General features: G+C 41.9%; 1 protein-coding gene across 2 annotated transcripts in view; it reads right to left on the minus strand.

Moving 5' to 3' along the window:
- The window catches only part of TENT4A (terminal nucleotidyltransferase 4A), a 40,005-nt gene extending 28,528 nt beyond the window's left edge, over positions 1–11,477 (minus strand). Inside the window, exon 1 of one of the 2 annotated variants that reach the window (XM_081950769.1) lies at positions 10,322–11,477. In XM_081950769.1, the coding sequence (XP_081806895.1) occupies positions 10,322–11,154 (833 nt within the window). In that variant the 5' untranslated portion in view covers positions 11,155–11,477. The remainder of the gene's footprint in view (positions 1–10,321) is intronic. The other variant, XM_081950768.1, reaches the window with a different exon arrangement.
- Positions 11,478–18,638: the final 7,161 nt, after the last annotated feature.

The raw sequence follows: 18,638 nt of genomic DNA on the forward strand, positions 1-18,638 counted from the left end.
TATTCATTTATTGATGTACTTTCTACCAGGTCTTCTGGGAGAACACATAAACATAGCCTGAGATTCAGATGATAATTGAAATTGCTACAGTTTTTTTCCACGAGGATTCCTAGTGGAATTTTTACTCTCTGGGGACTATAAGCACTTCTCTTTCAGAATCACTTATTGTGAAAATCAGTACTGCCTTCAGGATTTTAATGCTAAAACTTCAGATGACCATTCTATAGTCATCTGACTTTTTTGCTATTAATGAAGCTTTTATCTTGGCTGATTCTACTTTACTCCCCCTTGGTTACTCTCTGTTGCCCTAACCCGAACTTCCCGAGACACAAGCTATTATTTTGCCCTTTCTTGAAGTTAAGTATCTAATTTATTAAGCATCACTGGACAAAAAAAAATTTAACGCCAAACAGTTTCTAATGTGAAGATGTAGAATGCAGGAAAAACAGTACCCTGAATCTAGGAATCGGTCTCAGGAATAAGTGATCTTGGGCTTGTTGATCAGAAAGTTCAGAAGTTTGGCGATTCGAATCCTTAGAGCCATGTAACCGAGTGAGCTCCCATTACTTGTCCCAGCTTCTGCCAGCATAGCAGTTCGAAAGCATGTAAAAATGCAAGTAGAAAATAAGGGACCACTTTGGTAGAAAGTTAATAGCATTCAGTGCACCTTCGGCATTTAGCCATGCCGGCCACATGACCACAGAGACGTCTTTGGACAGCGCTGGCTCTTCAGCTTTGAAACAGAGATGAGCACCACTCCCTAGAGTCGGGAACGACTAGCACATATGTGCGAGGGGAACCTTTACCTTTACTTATACTGCTGAGGCTACAATTTGAACATGAAATTGTAACCTTCTTCCTCCACTTGCCTGTCTTCCTATGAATAAGGTGATGAGGATGAATGGGATTTACTAAACTTGTGGAAATGGAAATAGATGGCTCTTTATGAACAAAAGAAAGAGGTTTGCCATGGTTGCTTAGAGCAAGGGTGTCAAATTCAAGGCCCGCAGGCTGGATTCGGCCCATGGGGTACTTAAACCTGGCCTGTGGAGCCAAATTGGAAATGTCAAAGCACCGGCCCACAGTGCCTCTGCCAACCGAAACGGGCTGCGGGGTGGGGATGTGCACCCCCCACTGCCCATTTTTTTTACTTCCTGCAGCAGCTTTGCTGCCCAAAAACGGGCCCCACAAAGCAAAGTTAAAAAGTTAAAAACTTTTTAAGCCTCCAGCATCACTCCGCCAGCCAAAAACGGGCCACATGGGTCTTCCATGTGGCCCACTTTTTGCCCGGCTAAGTGTTGCAAGAGGACTGGATTGGACTGGATTACAATAATGTGGACATAACTAAGTGCCTGATCTGGATAGAAAACAAGCAACATCTCCTATGTTAATACTACAGTTTAATGCCAGATTTTACATACTTCATGTCCATTTAATCTATAATCAACGGTCCATAATTGACAGCCATTTCTATTTACTATCCTGGAAATTTACCTCTGCTGTTAGGTCTTGTTTTATCATGTTATTTATGCTATTGTATTTTTATTGTTAGTTAAATAATAAAAATATAATAGTATAAATAGCTTTTCTGCCTGGAAAAGCAATTTACTATTAAACAATGGGTATAAATTTAGAAATAAAAAGTTTAGTGAAGTATGAAGAATAAGTAATAAATGTTTGCCAGTAATATCTGGTAGAAGAGATAGGAAAATGGTTATAGTAAAGAACTGTGGAAAGAATTTTTTTACCTTTCTTGCCACAGTTGTTTTTTTTTTTTTTTTTTTTTTTTTTTTTTATAATAAAATTTTATTGGTTTTTCAAGATTTATAGGGAAAAGGGTAAATGGACAGGTATACAAATTTTGGCAGTTGCAAAGTGTGTGAGGCCCCCCTCCCTCCATACCCATAGTATACATTTAATATAATGCATTAGTATATAATTGATTACAGTCAGCATATTAGTTCTATTATTAAATTCAATCAAATTAAACATTACAGTATAAAATCCAAATATAATTCCATTTTCACTTTCGGTCAGTTTATAATAATATGATTTTCTTGTTTATTTTTGTGATCTGAGTCTTCTTGCTATTGCCCCATCTCCCTCCACCGGCAGAGCTCTGGCCCCTCCCGTGTCCTGCGTGTCCGTTGTGGTATCTGGTGGTTTCTCTAGGAATGTTTTATTTTTTTCCATAAAGGCCTGCGCCTCTATGGGTGAATTAATTCTAATTCTTGTCTCCTCCCAGAATATCAGCATACCTTCAGGCATCAACCATCTAAACCACACCCCTTTCTGGTATAATTTATTCGCTAATTGCGAATAATTTTTTCTTTTTTCTCTAATCTTCTTAGGGATCTGCTTCAGAATGGTTATCTCCATATCATGATATATCAATGCTTGCCCCCTTTGTACACCCAGAATTTCATCTCTTGTGCTTTTTCTAAGAAATTTAATATGAACCTCCCTGGGTACATTGTGTGTTCTAGCGTAAGCTGAATTCACTCTATAAACCAGATCTATATCCCACCCCATCTGTTGTTTTTCTTTGTGTGTGTAGTCAGCCAGAATGTTTGTCATGATGTCCCTTATATTTTCCCCATCTTCTTCTATAACATTTTGAAATCTAAGATAATAGGACATTCTCTCAAATTCTAATTTCATCTGTTGGATGTCAAGATCTTTGTTCCCTTTCTGCACAGCTTCCACCCCCCCCCTCACCTCCTCCACCCCCCCTTCCACAAGATCCAGTCTCTGTGAGTTCTTATAAATTTGGGCTTGATTTTCTTTAATTTCATCTTTCATTTCCCTTAGCTGTTTCTTGATTTCCTCCTGGCCCTGTAAAATTTGTTGAAGCATTTGTTGAAAGTCCATCTCTATAGTCTTAGGTTGCATCAGTTCTGTTATCTTGGACTGTGTGGCTGGACTGGATGTTACAGATGTTGGAGCAGATGTGGCAAAGCCAGATTTCCCAGGAGGTGGTCTTTTGGATGCCATCCTTTATAACATTAGAAGTTCAGTCCATATATAAGATAAACAGTTAGAAAAGAAGGGTAGCCAGGTGAGGTCCGGGAGCAGAAGAACCAGGCAGAAGAGAATCTCTCTAATAAGTCTGGCAATAGATGAAAGGTTTCCCCTAGAAAGTTCAAAAAGACCAATCCACAAGAGATTCCTCTGGGAGACACGGAGACAAAGACCGGAAGCCTGAATTTTAAAGGTGGAGTCAGGTTTCACAGTTCATAAAGACAACGGAAGTGTGCCATCTTGCCCTGCCAGTTTTGGGCACAGAGGCATATCAAAGTTTTAAAAAGTTCCAAAGGTCCTCAAATCTCAGTAAATAGTGAAATTAAATTGCAAAGAAAATCATCCAACCTGGGTGAGGCTTCATTCGTTGGCTCTCCCCCCTCCTCCTTCCCCGGGGGCTGAGAGCAAGATTATTCCTCGCCGCTTATCCAAGGGGGGGGGAAACCCCCCTCCCTCCAGCCGCGCCTCCAGAATACTCCGAAAGTTATTTAAAGAAAGCTAACTAGTTCTTTGTGCAAAATAGGGCATGAAGAGAGAAGCAGCCTCACCGCACCGCAGCTGCTTCCTTCACTTGCTTCATTCTCCCGACGGCTTTAGCGAGGCGCGAAGCGCAGAAACGCGAGGCGCCCTCCGATCTAGCTCCCCGGTGCCTTGGGCGCGCGAGAGACCTCCCGCCGGCCGCCGCCGATGCAGGAGCTCCCCGCGATGCCGCCCCTCCGGCAGGACCCCTCTGAGGGGTGTCCTGTGCCCCCCAAGGAGTGGGGAAGCCCACCGGAGAGCCGGAGCGGGCAAAGAGCTGCCCGTCGCCGCTGCCGCCGGAACCGGAACTCCTCTTGCCACAGTTGTTAAGTGAATCATTTCAATTGTTAAGTTAGTAATGCGGCTGTTAAATAAATCTGGCTTCTCCATTGACTTTACTTGTCAAGAGGTTTCAAAAGGTGATCACATGACCCCAGGACACTGCAATCATAAAAAATATGAATCAAGTACCAAATGTCTGAATTTTGACCACATGACCATAGGGATATTGCAACAGTTTTATGAAAAACTGTCATAAGTCACTTTTTTCAGTGCCATTGTAACTTCCAATAGTATCTAAATGAACTGTTGCAAATCGAGGACTACTTGTACTGGCATAATTAAGCTTCTCTTAGATCCGTTTACCCATGTATGTATCTCTACATCAAGCAGAGGACTTCCACCATGAAAGAGGAAGATAGTAGCCCTACTTTTCTAGGTAGGTTTCCTTAATGATTTTGAGAAGTCCATCTTCAGCAACCAAGAAAATTCTCATTCAGTTCTAATCAACTTCTTCCAGAGACCCAGTTTTATGCATATAAAAAAGCCAGAATATGATAAGCAAACAAATACTTTGATAGAAGTTGGCATTAAGTTTTACTTATTATTTGTAAAATGTATTGGCCGCCCATCTTATCACAATCTTACAGGCACTACTGACCTTTCCTCAGCTAAATATCTCAGTATGATGCACCAACAATATGGTTTGGAAAGGTAGCACTATGTTAAACTAACAATATATTTTACCTGTAGCTAGGTCTGTTAATACTCAACAGTAGCTTGCACTGGAAATCAATAAGAATCTAGGCCATGGATAAAATATGAGACAGCTACTTCAAAAAATTAAATACAAACTGGGGATGTCACATTCAGATTTGGATTATATGTCCAAAGAAAAATCACAGAATGTTGTAATTTGCTTTGTACATTTACTTTCAAGTGCATCAATTTGCATGAGCATGAGGAATATGATTGGTGCTACCAATACATTTATTTACCAGAGTTACAAATGCAGTGACATATACATATATACTTGCAAAAATCTTATGACACTCCTACACTGTGCATAAGGAATCATACATGTACTCAAGCACATATTTAATTTAAACATTATTACTTAAACTCATCACATTTGTTTACCATAGCAACTGATTTATCATCTTCTTAGGACGATGTTTTAGGGGATAATGGCTCTATATATTCAGAACATTCTTAATAAAGTATTGTCTAGGTTCAAAACAAATTACAGTCCTGAATTAGTTTTAACTGGCCTGATAGGTAGCTGTTGAACTCTCAATAGTTTACAGTGTTGTTTAATATGAGAGTATTTTATTGCTTCAAGTTTATATTAAATTGTTTTTAACACTGGCAGGGCAAGACACTAGAATATAAACTGACAGCACCCCACTCCTTATTAGCACTGATGATGTTACTTAGTTTGGGTAATGAAACATCTGCTAGAAAACAAGCAAGCTCAGAGAACACCAAGGATCCTTCAATTGTTTTTAAGGAACACTGTTTACTGTGTATTGTTAATGTACCGTTCTTTTGGCTGTTTTAGGAGAGAGAATAATATAAAGTTGACATAAACTTGAGAGATATTCTTGATACAGTTGCTTTGATTATGGAATTCCTTTCCTATCCTAGTTATATTAATGAATATACATTATTCAGTCAACTAAAGATTTAATTACCAATGCTTTTGGCTGCACTTAAGACACTGTCTCTTTTAGTAGACTTTGATTGCTATTATGGTTGTTTTTAGAATTGCAACTTTTTGAAACATTGTTTAGTTTTAACATTTTTGTATTATATAGGGCAGTGATGGCTAACCCTTTTTGGATGGCGTGCCAAAAGCGAGGGGAGCGCAGGGGGGACGTGTGCGACACCCCCCCCCGCTTTTGGCATGCTTTTTTCACCCTCCCCAGGCTCCAGAGGCTTACTAGGAGCCTGGGGAGGGCAAAAACAGCCTCTCTCGCTCCCTGGAGGCTTCAGGGAAACTCCTGAAGCCTCTGGAGGGTGAAAATCCAGCCCTACGGGCAAACCAGAAGTTCGGCAATGGACTTCCGGTTTGTCTGTAGGGCCGTTTTTCGCCCTCTGGAGCCTTCAGGGAAGCCTCCTGAAGGCTCTAGAAGGCAAAAAACGGCCCTATGGACAAACCGGAAGTCCATTCCTTTAGAATAAGAGAACTAAATTCTGTTAAAATGTTGAAATGATGGCAAATTGTTTTAAGCATATTAAAATTAATTCAAGAGAAATATGCTGTTGCATTGAAATTAAGAAGTATAAGAAAGTAATTTATTATGAATTTGTTCAAAACATTATTGAATGCAATATCCGTATCAAATGTTATATTACACGTAGTTGTTCCTTAACAATTATAGTTATGATGGCACTGAATGAGGAGACTTGTATCTGGTCCTTGAAGTTGTGGCTAGTGCAGCTTCCCCAGAGTCACATGACCACAATTTTGTTGCTTGGCAACTGGCTCACAATTGGGATGGTCGCAATGTCCCACAGTCATATGACTGCCATCTATGACTTTCACTGCCAGCTTCTGGCAAGCAATATCAATGGGGAAGCCATTGGGAGGTTAAAAATGGACTTGTAAATTCACACTTAATTATAATGCAGAATATGCTTAACAAAAGTGGAAAAGTTACGTGATGTTGCACTTTACAACTAAATTGCTCAGCAACGGAGTTCCTGGTTCCAATTACCATTGTTAAATAAGGACTACCTGTACTCTTCTCTCTAGGGCTAATCTAAACTATTTATTAAATGCCCATGCCTGCCATCTCTCAACAACTCTGGACAGCTCATACGAAAAAGTATCAAAAACAGAAAAATACAGCAAGAAACAAAATAAAAGATGGCAAGGAAGATAAAAGAAACATACAGAATGAAAAAGAATCAAACTAACAGTCCAAGGGGAATCCGGTCATCCTTGTCAAAAGCCTGTGAAACGTCAGCTCCTTTCGAGAACAGGCTTCAGCTCAACTCTAGTAAAAGACCAAGTGGTTGAAGCCCCTAATTCTAATGGAGATATTTCCTTATTGGGGGAATCCTAAGTGGGGATTTTTACCTCCCCACTTAAAATTGCATATAATTTGGGACCTCTTTTAGCTCCCAAAAACTCGTTTAGTTTTTGCTTGCGTGGATGACAGCTGTGGCCCAGAGAGTACCAATTATACATTCCTGATTTGGCAAGTTGTTTATGGTCAGTCATGCTTTATTGCTGCCAAATTAGTGCAATTCACTGAACATGGCACTACTCTTATAAACTATCCAGAAGCTACAATTATTCCACAATAAAGCTGCACAGGTACTTGTGGACATACCTCAGTACATCCTCTTACTGTATTTTTCAGACTATAAGATGCTTCGGACTATAAGACGCACCTAGCTTTTGGGGAGGAAAACAAGAAAAAAAATCTGCCTCTGCCTCCCAGCAATTTGCCTCCTTGCAGCAAACAGCAGTCAGCTTCAGCATAACCTGATTTAGCACGAGCAGCTGATTGGTGGTTGGATCTGCCTCCCGGAATACCGCCTATCAGCTGTTACAGGTTGCGAGGATGGCTGCTATCACCCATCACCATTTCTGCCCATCACCACCTCTGTGCAGCCCATTTTTGGCCTCTGCGCACCCCATTTTCAGCCTCCAAGTGCCCCATTTTGGGTCCATTACAGGCGGCGGGAATAGGCAGCAATCCCTGCTGCCTGGAATTGGCTGAAAATTAGGTACATGGAGGCCGAAAACGGGACACATGGAGGCTGAAAATGGGACATGTGGAGGCTGAAAATGGGGCACATAGAGGCAGCGATAGGCGGCAGTGATCCTTACAGCCTGGAATAGCTGATAGGTGGCATTCCAGGAGGCAGATCCAACTGCCAATCAGCTGCTCATGCTAAATCAGGCTGTGCTGAAGGCCAAAGGGTGGGGGGTGGGGGAGGCTTTGGCAACATTTGCGGTATAAGATGCTCAGACATTTCCACCCATTTTTGGCTGTGTCTTATACACCGGTAACTACTTCATGAACTGCTCTATCTCCCACTAGGCTCCTGAGTCCAATGAAAGTTACTGGTAATCACACATAATGCCCTATGTAACAGGGGAACTAGGTTACTGCAGGACCACCTTTTTCAGATTGCCTTCTATTGTCTCACATGTTCTCACAGGAAGGGCTCACTTCAGGTTCCTTCACTGAAACAATGACATCTGATAGCACATAAGAGGTATGCCTTTTCCAGTACAGCACCTATCCTCCTCCTTCTTCCAGCATATATTTAGTCCCAATGTTGTTGGCTTTGGGAAATATATTAAAAAATTGCTTTCCTTGCATATTGGGGACAGGATAATAGAAGATCCCACTACAGCTGGAATTTTAATTGGGTCTCAATTTTTTTTCTTTCCCGAATTAAAACATTTTAAATTGATGTATGCCACACAGAATCTAAGCTGTGCTATCATATGAAATTATTAAATAACCAATAAATATGAATTTTTGTGGTTACACTTACAGACCTAGCATGTTATTTATTATTTTATTTTTAATAATAGCAATAGTAATAGACACCCTTCGATGCAATCTGAAATCATCTGGAGCGCCACTTGAATACAATCGGCATTGACAAAACACCATCAGTTAATTGCAAAGACAGCTTTATTTGGAATAGCTTACATCCTGGATAATATTTTTTACACCATCAAACAATAACATCTGCATATCCCAGGTTCTTGGGAACGACTCAAATGTCAAATCTAGTCTAACTATCTGGTTGACAGTGTGACCAATTATAATAACTTAAAACTTTTATGACACCCAAAGTTTAGTAAAAGTTTGCTTTGGATCACATTCCTGTAAAGCTAGGGGTGGGTTCCTGCCAGTTCTAGCCTCTTCTATAGAAGAGGTTCCACAAATCTACCATGCCGATTAGAACCGGTTCCAGCTCCCTCCCCCACCTGTCTGCACGCTTGCCCCGCCCACCGCTCACTGATTGGCTGGCTCACCAATTGCCCTGCCCGCCTCTAAGAGTCCTATCTAAACCTTAAAGTCTTAAAGCTGTCAAGTGTGAAAATCCCTGGGATTATTTTTTTCTAAAGGGTTAGGGGTGCAAGGGTCTTGTAATTTGTCAGCTTTAAGACTTGTACACTTCAATGCCAGAGTTCCTGAGCCAACATGACTGTAGGAGGAATTCTGGGAGTTGAAGTCCACAAGTCTTAAAACTGTCAAATTTGTACACCCCTGGGGGTATTTTTTCTAAAGGGTTAGGGGTTGCAAGGGTCTTGTAACTTGACAGCTTTAAGACTTGCGTGCTTCAAATGCCAGAGTTTCTGAGCCAACATTTTGGTTGCTAAGCAAGAGCGTTGTTAAGTGAGTTTCACCACATTTTACAAGTTGGCCACGCCCACCCAGTCACATGGCCAGCAAGCCACTCCCACAAAGCAGGCCACACCTACAGAAGAGGTTGTAAAAAATTTGAACCCACCACTGCTGTGAAGGCATTGTATATTTTACTTTTTACCCATACTGAACTTTCTAATACAAATTAGAATTTTCAAAAGTTCATTTGGCTAGTTAGGTATTCAAAGTGTCTCAGGAATTATACTTAAAATATATTTACACTTTTAATTACATTTAAAACTACACGTAAAACATTATTCCTGACTCTATGTTTCAAAAAAAAAGCAAGGTATAACACCTAGGGTTTTTTACTTAAAAGCAACCACTAATTATTTTAGTTAGTTTTTAGCCTAATATGATTTTAGGCATCATATTAAATACAGGTAGCCCTTAAGTTAGGATCAAAGTTGTGAGAACTCTCCCAATTCCCATGTTCCAATGGCCATTTCCCACAGTCATATGGTCACAGTTCATCAACCAGTTCGCATTTTCAGCGTCTTAGTGTCACACAATTACAATTCACATTTTTGCCAAAAATCAAAGTTCACATCCAATTTTTGGCCAAAATTCAGGGTAGAAAAAAATGGGTTCCCTTAACAACTGCTACAAAAAAATGTCAAGTCACATGAAACCCTAAAGTACAATCATCACACGTTATGACAGTGACGGGCAGACTCCATTACAGTTGTAAGTCAAAGACTACCTGTATGCTTATAAAAATTTCATATGCCTTCTGAACAGAATCTTGAATTGAGAAGTATAGTGGACCAAGCCAACCTCTTCCTATTCAAATTCTGGCTCCAAAAGTATTTCCCCAACTCTTATTAGTACTAAAATTTATCTACAGGACAAACAGCAACATTTAAATACTATCTATAGAACAACCCAGAGAGACAAACTAGCTTTCTCTCCATCACAATCCCATTATTCCCATGCAAACTGAACCTTCTTGTCTAGGATTTCGCTTAAGGAAGTCCGTTCCCCTACTTCCTTGACCACATCCGACTCTGTTCGCCTCAATTCGGAAAATCAGGGTAGCGGTATAGGGCAACTGAAAGGGCAAAACTGTGCGAGGGTTGGAAAAACCCGATACTCACCCTTGTATACCTGAGCTGTATTGCCTACTTTTCCAAGGCGTGCCTAGAGCCAGGGCGCAGCCGGCCTGGGCTGGAGAGCAGGGGCCGTTTTCGCCAGCTGGGCCGGTCCCTCTGCGGACGGTGCTGACACAGCCGCTCGAGAGCAGATAGTTCATCCCATACGTGCTGGCCTTGTTCTCTCGTTTCCTGCGTCCCGGGTGGTACTGGTGGTGGTGATGGTAGTAATGGGGCTGGGGACAGGAGGGGGTGGTAACGGCCACGCCGGAGGCCCGCGGGGCCTGCCTTTCTTCCTCCTCCAGCTCTTGATTCACTGAATCCGCTTCAGCGGTGCCTGCCAAAATTTTGCCAGAGGCCGGAGGCGGCCCACCAAGTCCGGGCCGGACGCAGGACGGCGACAAGGAAGACCCACCGCCGGGACTGTCAGCGCCAGACTCGGCCGAGGAGTAGGACGAAGAGGAGAAGGAGGAGGAGAGGGACACCGACGGGGCCTTCTGGAGGAGCAGCAGGCGCGGCGCTCGTCTTTCCGCGCTCTGGGCGGCAGGGAGAAGGCGCAGGGAAGCCGGCTTGGAGATCAGCTGAGGAGACGACAGAGGTCCGCCAGCAGCAATGGAGGCCTCCGAGCGGGGCGGTGGAGGAGCCGCCACCGACGCCAGCGGGCTAAATCGACAGAAGGAATAGCGGGTGGAGGCCGTCGGCGGGAAGGCAGGCGCAGACGGCGAGGACGTCGAAGAGCCGCCGCCGGTCCGGCCCTGCGAGGTCTCCCAGATCTGCATCCAGAGCGCATTGGCGGGGCCTTTCTGCTCGGGCTGGATCCAGGCAACTCGGGGATCCATCCATCCGGCCCTGCCTCACAGCCGGTTCCGACGGCCCGTCAGACACGCGCCTGGAAGAAGAGGAGGGGGAGGGGCGGCAACGGCATCTGAGGCGGGGCGTTTAGGCTGGAGAAAGAGGCGGGCGACGCCAACGAACAGGACCCAGTGCAATACACCCCTCGCGGCCCCCCTTCTTAAAATCAACGTTGCGCCTGCGCAGTGGCAGTCTTTCACGAGAACAGCTCTCTTCAATCCTCCCTGATTAAAGAGAAAAACACTTCTAGGCGCGCTACGAAATGCTGGGAAACGAAACTCGGAGGATGCGATTTTTATTCCTTCCTTTTGGAGGCGAAAGCATCTGTAAAGTAACATTAACAGCGTTCGGTGGTCAAAGCGCCTGGCTTTTTTTTTTTTTTTTTTTTTGCCAGAATGATCGGAAAGTATTAGAAAAGAATGCAATCGCAGGTTCTTTGATAACGAAAAGTTAGGTAAACTTTGAAACGTGCTCAGGACGTCTCAATACGCTGTAACAAAAAACCAAAATGCAGCTTATTGCATTCCTTTTTTTCAACCTGACGGCCTTAGATGGGTCGAAATACGAGATCTCAAATTCCTACCCAGATTCTAATACTTCTGGAAGACCGTATTTGGGGAAGGCGAAGTCGCTGCAATTATTACCTCTAGACTCTGGGAGCCCAATTCCAGTGGCCCTTTAAATTGCACACGGCTGTTTGATCGAGAAATGGCCTATTTTGCCTACAAGGCTGTCCTGCCTTTTTCTGCGCTTGTGTTAGATTCAGAATACAAGATGCCAGATGGGAAGTTTTTGAATTAGACAGTGAACTTCTTGCCTTCTGTTAACCTGTTAGCGATATTATTATAAAGGGTGTTAACACTGAATATAAAGCATCCATTTCCCACAAAAGATGAGAACAATAGAGCTGGAAGGGACCTTGGAAGTCTTCTAGTCCAACCCCCTGCTCAAGTAGACGTCCCTGTACTATTTCAGACAAGTGACTGCCTTAAAAACCTCTAGTGATGAACCAAAGACTTTGGCAACTGGTCTTTGCCTACTGAAAAAAGCATCTTTGGGACAGCATGACCTGGATGACTGAGAATCTCCATAGACCTCCAGTGACGGAGCGCCCACAAGTTCTGAAGGCAAGCTGTGCCACTGGTTAATTGTCCTCACTGTTAGGAAGTGTCTCCTTAATTCCAGGTTGCTTTTCTCCTTGATTAGCTTCCATCTGTTGTTTCAGACATGTATCATACATGTAGACAAAAAAGTGACTTTGATAGGATAAAACAGCCAGAGATAAAAAATATTTATAAAACTCAAGTCCATGTAATTTTTAAAAAATCATCAATGAAACTCTAGCACATTATGTGCACCATTCAGTTAATCTAATCAAAGGGTCAAGTGCCTACTGGAACAATTATACTTTGGCTTGTTTTCAAAACACCACTAGAGTAGGGGCCATCTATACCTCTTGGCAGAGAGCATTCATAAAATGAGGACCAATTGCCAAGCCTAACCCACATGTATCTTGCAAAGAGAGGAAACCTGCAACAGGCCCTCTCTTGATCAGACCAAAGAGGAATATTCAATTTTGTTAAGGCATTACCTGATGTATCCTGAAGTTATAAATGACTATTAAAGGATTTAAAGGTAATTATTAATTTTCTGAATTCTGGCAATGGATGCAATGATTCTAAAATAGATGTTATTTTAGCCAAATGGATGTGTCTTTATCAGAAGTTTAGTCAAACTTTTTGTGTCAGTTGTAGTTTCAGGTAATTTCTAAAATTACCCCATTTAGCTTATGTTGCAGAATTGATTAATTGTTGATCAAAGCATGCGTTATTGTAACTGTAACAACGTGGCCCAGGTAGGGCAACAACTAGTGCATCAGTTACGCTGTGTAAGGCTTAGCCATTACTTCTACTTGCTGTTTAAACAGGACCTGAGGAGAACCCTAGGACACAAAGCAACTTCCTTTGGAAGTGTATAATCCTATTCAGAGCAACTATCAAACCCAATGTTAGTAGATTACTCTTGTATCAATGGAATGCAAACAACTCCATCTTTATAAAATTTAGTCTGAGCTTTTTTTTTATCCCGTCCAGATCTTCACAGCCTATTGGAACTTTTAATTTTGAAAGGATAGTTACTAATTCTGATAAAATTATTTTTTAAAAATTATCCTATTTTACAACTTGGGAAAATCGATGGCAATAATACTAGAATAGATTTCTATAATGTCAAATTAAATGTGATTTGGAGTTACATGGGAATGAGAGAAGCAAGAAAAAAACAAGAACAGGAAGTTTTCTGAAGTTAGCAAGATCAATTCTAGTATTTTTTGTAAGTTATGTACCTGCAAATAATTTGTGAAATGATATATGTCCTGTTATTATTAGTTTGTGACAGGATTCACAATCCAGTCTGTAGATGAGATGCTTGTTTTTAATTTTTCAAATTTTAGAAATAATCACTCAATAGGATTAGTTTTATTTTTTCTATTCATTAAAGAGTGGAATATAATCATTTCTTTCTTTCTTTTTTAACTTTGCATTGTTAAATGCTTCCCAGTTTGATTTTATCTGTAATTATGCAAAAATTTAAAAGGGTTAGCTATGCTCATTGAAAACTAACATTTTGGTTTGAGGTTAAGCCAGTATGCTAAATTTTACCATACAGTCACTTAGTCCTTTACACAAGTGTCCAACCACTAACCAGCCCTCGATGAAGCAGAATAAAAAGGGCATCCTTTAGCACTGATCATTCTGTACAACTATGAACATCCTGAGTTGTGGCCTACTCTATTTTTGTCTGTATCATTGGGCAGATTCCAGCAAAGTTTAGACCTTAATTGTTCCAAAACTGATCAGTTCATGAAAACATCTGTCCTCCATTCCAGGTCAGACTTACTATGCCAATCAAGTGGTTAATATATATTTGTACAATTAGTTGTTTGCCAAAAAGAAAAAAGAAAAAGATTTGAAAAACAAGGAACGTGTATTTGGCTATACAACTATCCCAAACAAAGAAGGAAAATATAATCTACTAGTTTTTTCCCTCACCCAAATTCCCAGTTTACTTCAATTTCAATCCTGTTATAATTTCAGGTAGTCCCCGATGTATGACCACAATTGAGCCCAAAATTTCAGTTGTTAAGTGAGACATTTTAAGTGGGTTTTTTTGCCCCATTTGATGACTTTTCTTGCCAGTTGTTAAGTGAATCTGGCTTCCCCATTGACTTTGCTTGTTGGAAGGTTGCAAAAGGGGATCATGTGACCCCAGGCCACTGCAACCGTCATAAATATGAACCAGTTGCCAACCATCTGAATTTTGATCACGTGATCATGGGGATGCTGCAATGGTTGTAAGTGTGAAAAGCAGTCATAAGTCATGTTTTTCAGTGCCATTGTAACTTTGAACAGTCACTAAATGAACTGTTGTAAGTCGAGAACTACCTGTACAGAGGGGAGAATGGACAGCAGACTTTGATCTTTGGCTCAGTAAAACTCTGAAAGGGTTTGAAAGAGAAAGGAGGGTTAGTTTGGGTGTGTGTGTGTGTATCTGTGTGATGGGAGAAGAATTTAGATTTCTTGGAGACCATTGTATCTTGGAGAGGATAAGGGAAAGGAAAGGAATTACAATGTGCTTTAAAACTGATCTTATTATATCTAACCCCAGATACTGCCTTCTAAGAAAATAAAAATATTTTTAAATCACTGGCCCTTTGAATGATGCTATAGATGTGTGGTTTTCTAGGAAAACCTGTTCTCCTGTTTCTTTAACTTCAGGAAGTGGAAATGGAAAAGCCAGTTTACACACATATGAAGAACTACATCATATTAATGGCATGCAAATATTCAGGGGAAGCGGGGCAATGAAGCCCTTAATAGCTGCTATATATAATTCATGCAGGAAAGCTGTTAATATAATGTACAAACCAGGTCAGAATGTGGGCTGGGAATGGTTTTTTTAATTAATTAGAGAAAGAAAATGTTTACTGAAGATATAGCAAAAAAGAGCAATCCTTGTGCTGCTTCCTCTGTCTTAATAGCTCGGGACAATGTCCCAAAAGATTTTCATAAGAACATGCTGTTATGTATCACAAATACCCTGCCATCTCTCTGTTTCACCTTTTCTATTTAAGAAAAAAGAAAATAGTGTTTGGTATGGCAAGTCAACAACCTCCTCCCTAAATCTGCTTTTCCAAGAAAAATAAATTGTCAGCCAGCTATATAAAAAGTTGATGAGTTATTAAACTTGTATGCCACCCAATGCCCAATGATAATGAGAGTCTCACAGCAATCAAACAAGCAATTGCAATAAAGCTAATAAAAGATGGCAAGAACAATAGACCAGATGGAAAGAAACAGGGTGCTTTACTTTCATTTCTCAAAGGTGAACAGCCTGGGGGAAGAGCCAGGTTTTTATGGCTCTTCTATACAACAGTAGAGTGGGGTCCATCTGGATCACAGGGGGAACTGCTTTCCAGAGGGTAGGCACTGCTTCCAAGAAGGCCTGCTTTCGGGGTCCTGATGGATGACATTTAATTGATGGAACCCAGGGAGCATCAAATCTGTAGGATCCAATTGGCTGAGCAGATATTATGGAAGCAGGCAGTCCCTAAAGCAACCAGGCCCCATACCATGTAGAGCAGTGTTTCTCAAACTTTTTTTAACCATCGCCCCCTTAAGACACAATTTGATTTGCCACCGCCCCCTAAAGATTATTTAATTGTATAATATACAAAATGTATTAAATTGCAAAATGTATTACATGTAAATAAATTTTTCACCGGTAGATCTATGAACATGATGTCATAGAAGTATTAGGAAATTCCATTGATAACTCTATGGCTTTTTCTTCATTCTCATCGATGAATCATAGAAAGGTGACTTTGCAAGCGCCTCCAGCTGCATGCAAATTTGCGAACGGCTTTGCAAGCGGATTGGAGGTTTATGTTACATTGCCAAAAGCAAGTGGTTGCATTTTTTACGTTTGCGTGTGGCTATGCAAGCAGTTGCAAGAAAAGACGTTTTATGTTACAGGAATGTTTGCAAGTGCTTGCTATATCCTAGTTTGCAAGCAGCTTAGCTTTTATGTTACGAGCCCCAGAAACAATAGGCCAGCTTTATGACTGAACTCTATTAATTTATAACAAGATATTGAAGCACGGATGTTGTAATCTTGTACATCGACTTATACGAAATATTTATTTAAATTCTATATCAATAACAATAGTTCTAACGGTTAGAACGACCATAGAGGTGGTCAAACACTCACCTTATCTTAGGATGGCTGATAGTACAATTAATTTGAAAATCCGTCGATTAACAACATCATCATCCCGGTGGAAAAAGCCATAGAGTTATCAATAGAATTTTACAATATTTCTATGGAAATCTATTCATAACTCTATGACTTTTTTCCACCGGGTATATGACTCAAATTTCTGAAAAATCCCAGTAAAAAAATATTCATAGAAATATCTATAGAATACCACAGAAATTTGATGAAATTCTATTCATAACTCTATGGTAGTAATTACTGGGCATCTCCGACGTCTGACACACAAATGACGATCTGTAATGTGATTGGCTGTTCAGACAGAAGGGAAGGACGTATCTGAAACTGGCATTTTCGCTCGTCAGATGTGCCAAAGACGCCTAAACTCTAAGGAAGAAGACCCAGCAACCCCAACAGCACAGCCATAGAAATTTAAATAGAATACCGTAGAAATTTGATCACCTTTCTATGAGATTCTGTTGAAATTTCTATTCCTTGTGCTACTGGGGAAGCCTCCATTCCTGGCGCAGTGAAAGGAGGCTGACTCACACTGCGCGCGGCAAACACTAGACCCCCAGTAGCACAGCCATAGAAATTTGAATAGGATATCATAGAAATTTGATCAGCATTCTATGGGATTTTATTGAATTTTCTATTCCTTGCGCTACTGGGGACGCAATGTTAGACCCAAGACTGACTAAGGAAGTGCACATTCGCTCGTATGAAAGCCATGTTTCCAACAGCAACGATCGGTGTTGCATGTTTGCCCACGTGCCGCACGCAATGACTGGTGTGTGAGTCCGGCAGAACAAGTAATAAATAGAATTTGTTCAACGCCCCCTTCTGTACGTTCAACGCCCCCATGTAAGGCGGAACTTCCTACCGCCCCCTTGCACTTCTTTAACGCCCCCCAAGGCGGCGGTACGGACCACTTTGAGAAACACTGATGTAGAGCTTTATATGTAATGATCAGCACCTTAAATTGTACCCAGAAATAAACCAGCAACCAAAGCAGCTTGTGAAGCAGAGATCTTACATGGGCATACTGAGGCATGTCCATTGCTGCTCAAACCATTGCATTCTGGACCACTTGAAGCCTTCAAGGATAGCACCATATAGACAGCATTGCAGTAGCCAAGTCACAAAATCACTAGAATGTGTCTGTCTGAATGACTCCCTAATCTAAGAAAGGGCACAACTGGCCTGCCACATGGAATTGCAAAGGCCTTCCTAGTCACAGCTGTCACCTGTTCTTCAAGCAGGAGTTACAAGGCCTACAGAATATCTACAAACCTTGAAGGGGGAGCGGCTGCATCAGTGGTGGGTTCCTGCTGGATCGCACCGGATCGCGCGCGCTCCCTTTCAGCGCTCCACCTGGCTTGCGCGCTCCCTTTCAGCGCTCCACCTGGCTTGCGCGCTCCCTTTCAGCGCTCCACCTGGCTCTCGCGCTCCCTTCCGGCGCTGAAACCGGAAGTACAGTCTTGCCCCGCCCCTGGCGAAGCAACGACGCCTGCCTGCGCTCCACCAGCTCGGCTGGGAACGGAGATGTTTCCTCAGCGGAGCGGAGCGCCTGAAAAGACTTTTCAGGCGCTCCGCTCCGCTGAGGAAACATCTCCGTTCCCAGCCGAGCTGGTGGAGCGCAGGCAGGCGTCGTTGCTTCGCCAGGGCCGGGCAAAACTGTACTTCCGGTTTCAGCGCCGGAAGGGAGCGCGCAAGCCAGGTGGAGCGCTGAAAGGGAGCGTGCAAGCCAGGTGGAGCGCTGAAAGGGAGCGCGCAAGCCAGGTGGAACGCTGAAAGGGAGCGCGTGCGATCCGGGAGGAACCCACCACTGGGCTGCATCATCCATGATCAAAGAGTACCCCCAAATCTAGGTAGCTCAAATACCTGTATGCACAGCCACTCAGTCTTGATAGGAGTGTGTCAGATATATCTTTTTAATGATGTTACAAAACCACAGAGCTCTGGATTTAATTATGGTAGTCCAAGGGAGATTATCGCCCTGTCATAAGAGCTGTTATATATATATATTCAGTATTGGTTTTTGCAATATAAACCTCATTACTTCTCTAGCCTTACCTTAGCACTATCCATGTACTACTATACCAAATAAATTATTGTCCTGTACAGATTACAGGTATAAACCTAACTTGTATAACTACAGAGATTTAATCTCTGTCCCTTTTAGAATTTGTTTGGCTGC

Source organism: Natrix helvetica (assembly GCF_964273705.1).
Source record: "Natrix helvetica genome assembly, chromosome: 4".
In the NCBI taxonomy this organism is placed as follows: Eukaryota; Metazoa; Chordata; class Lepidosauria; order Squamata; family Natricidae; genus Natrix; species Natrix helvetica.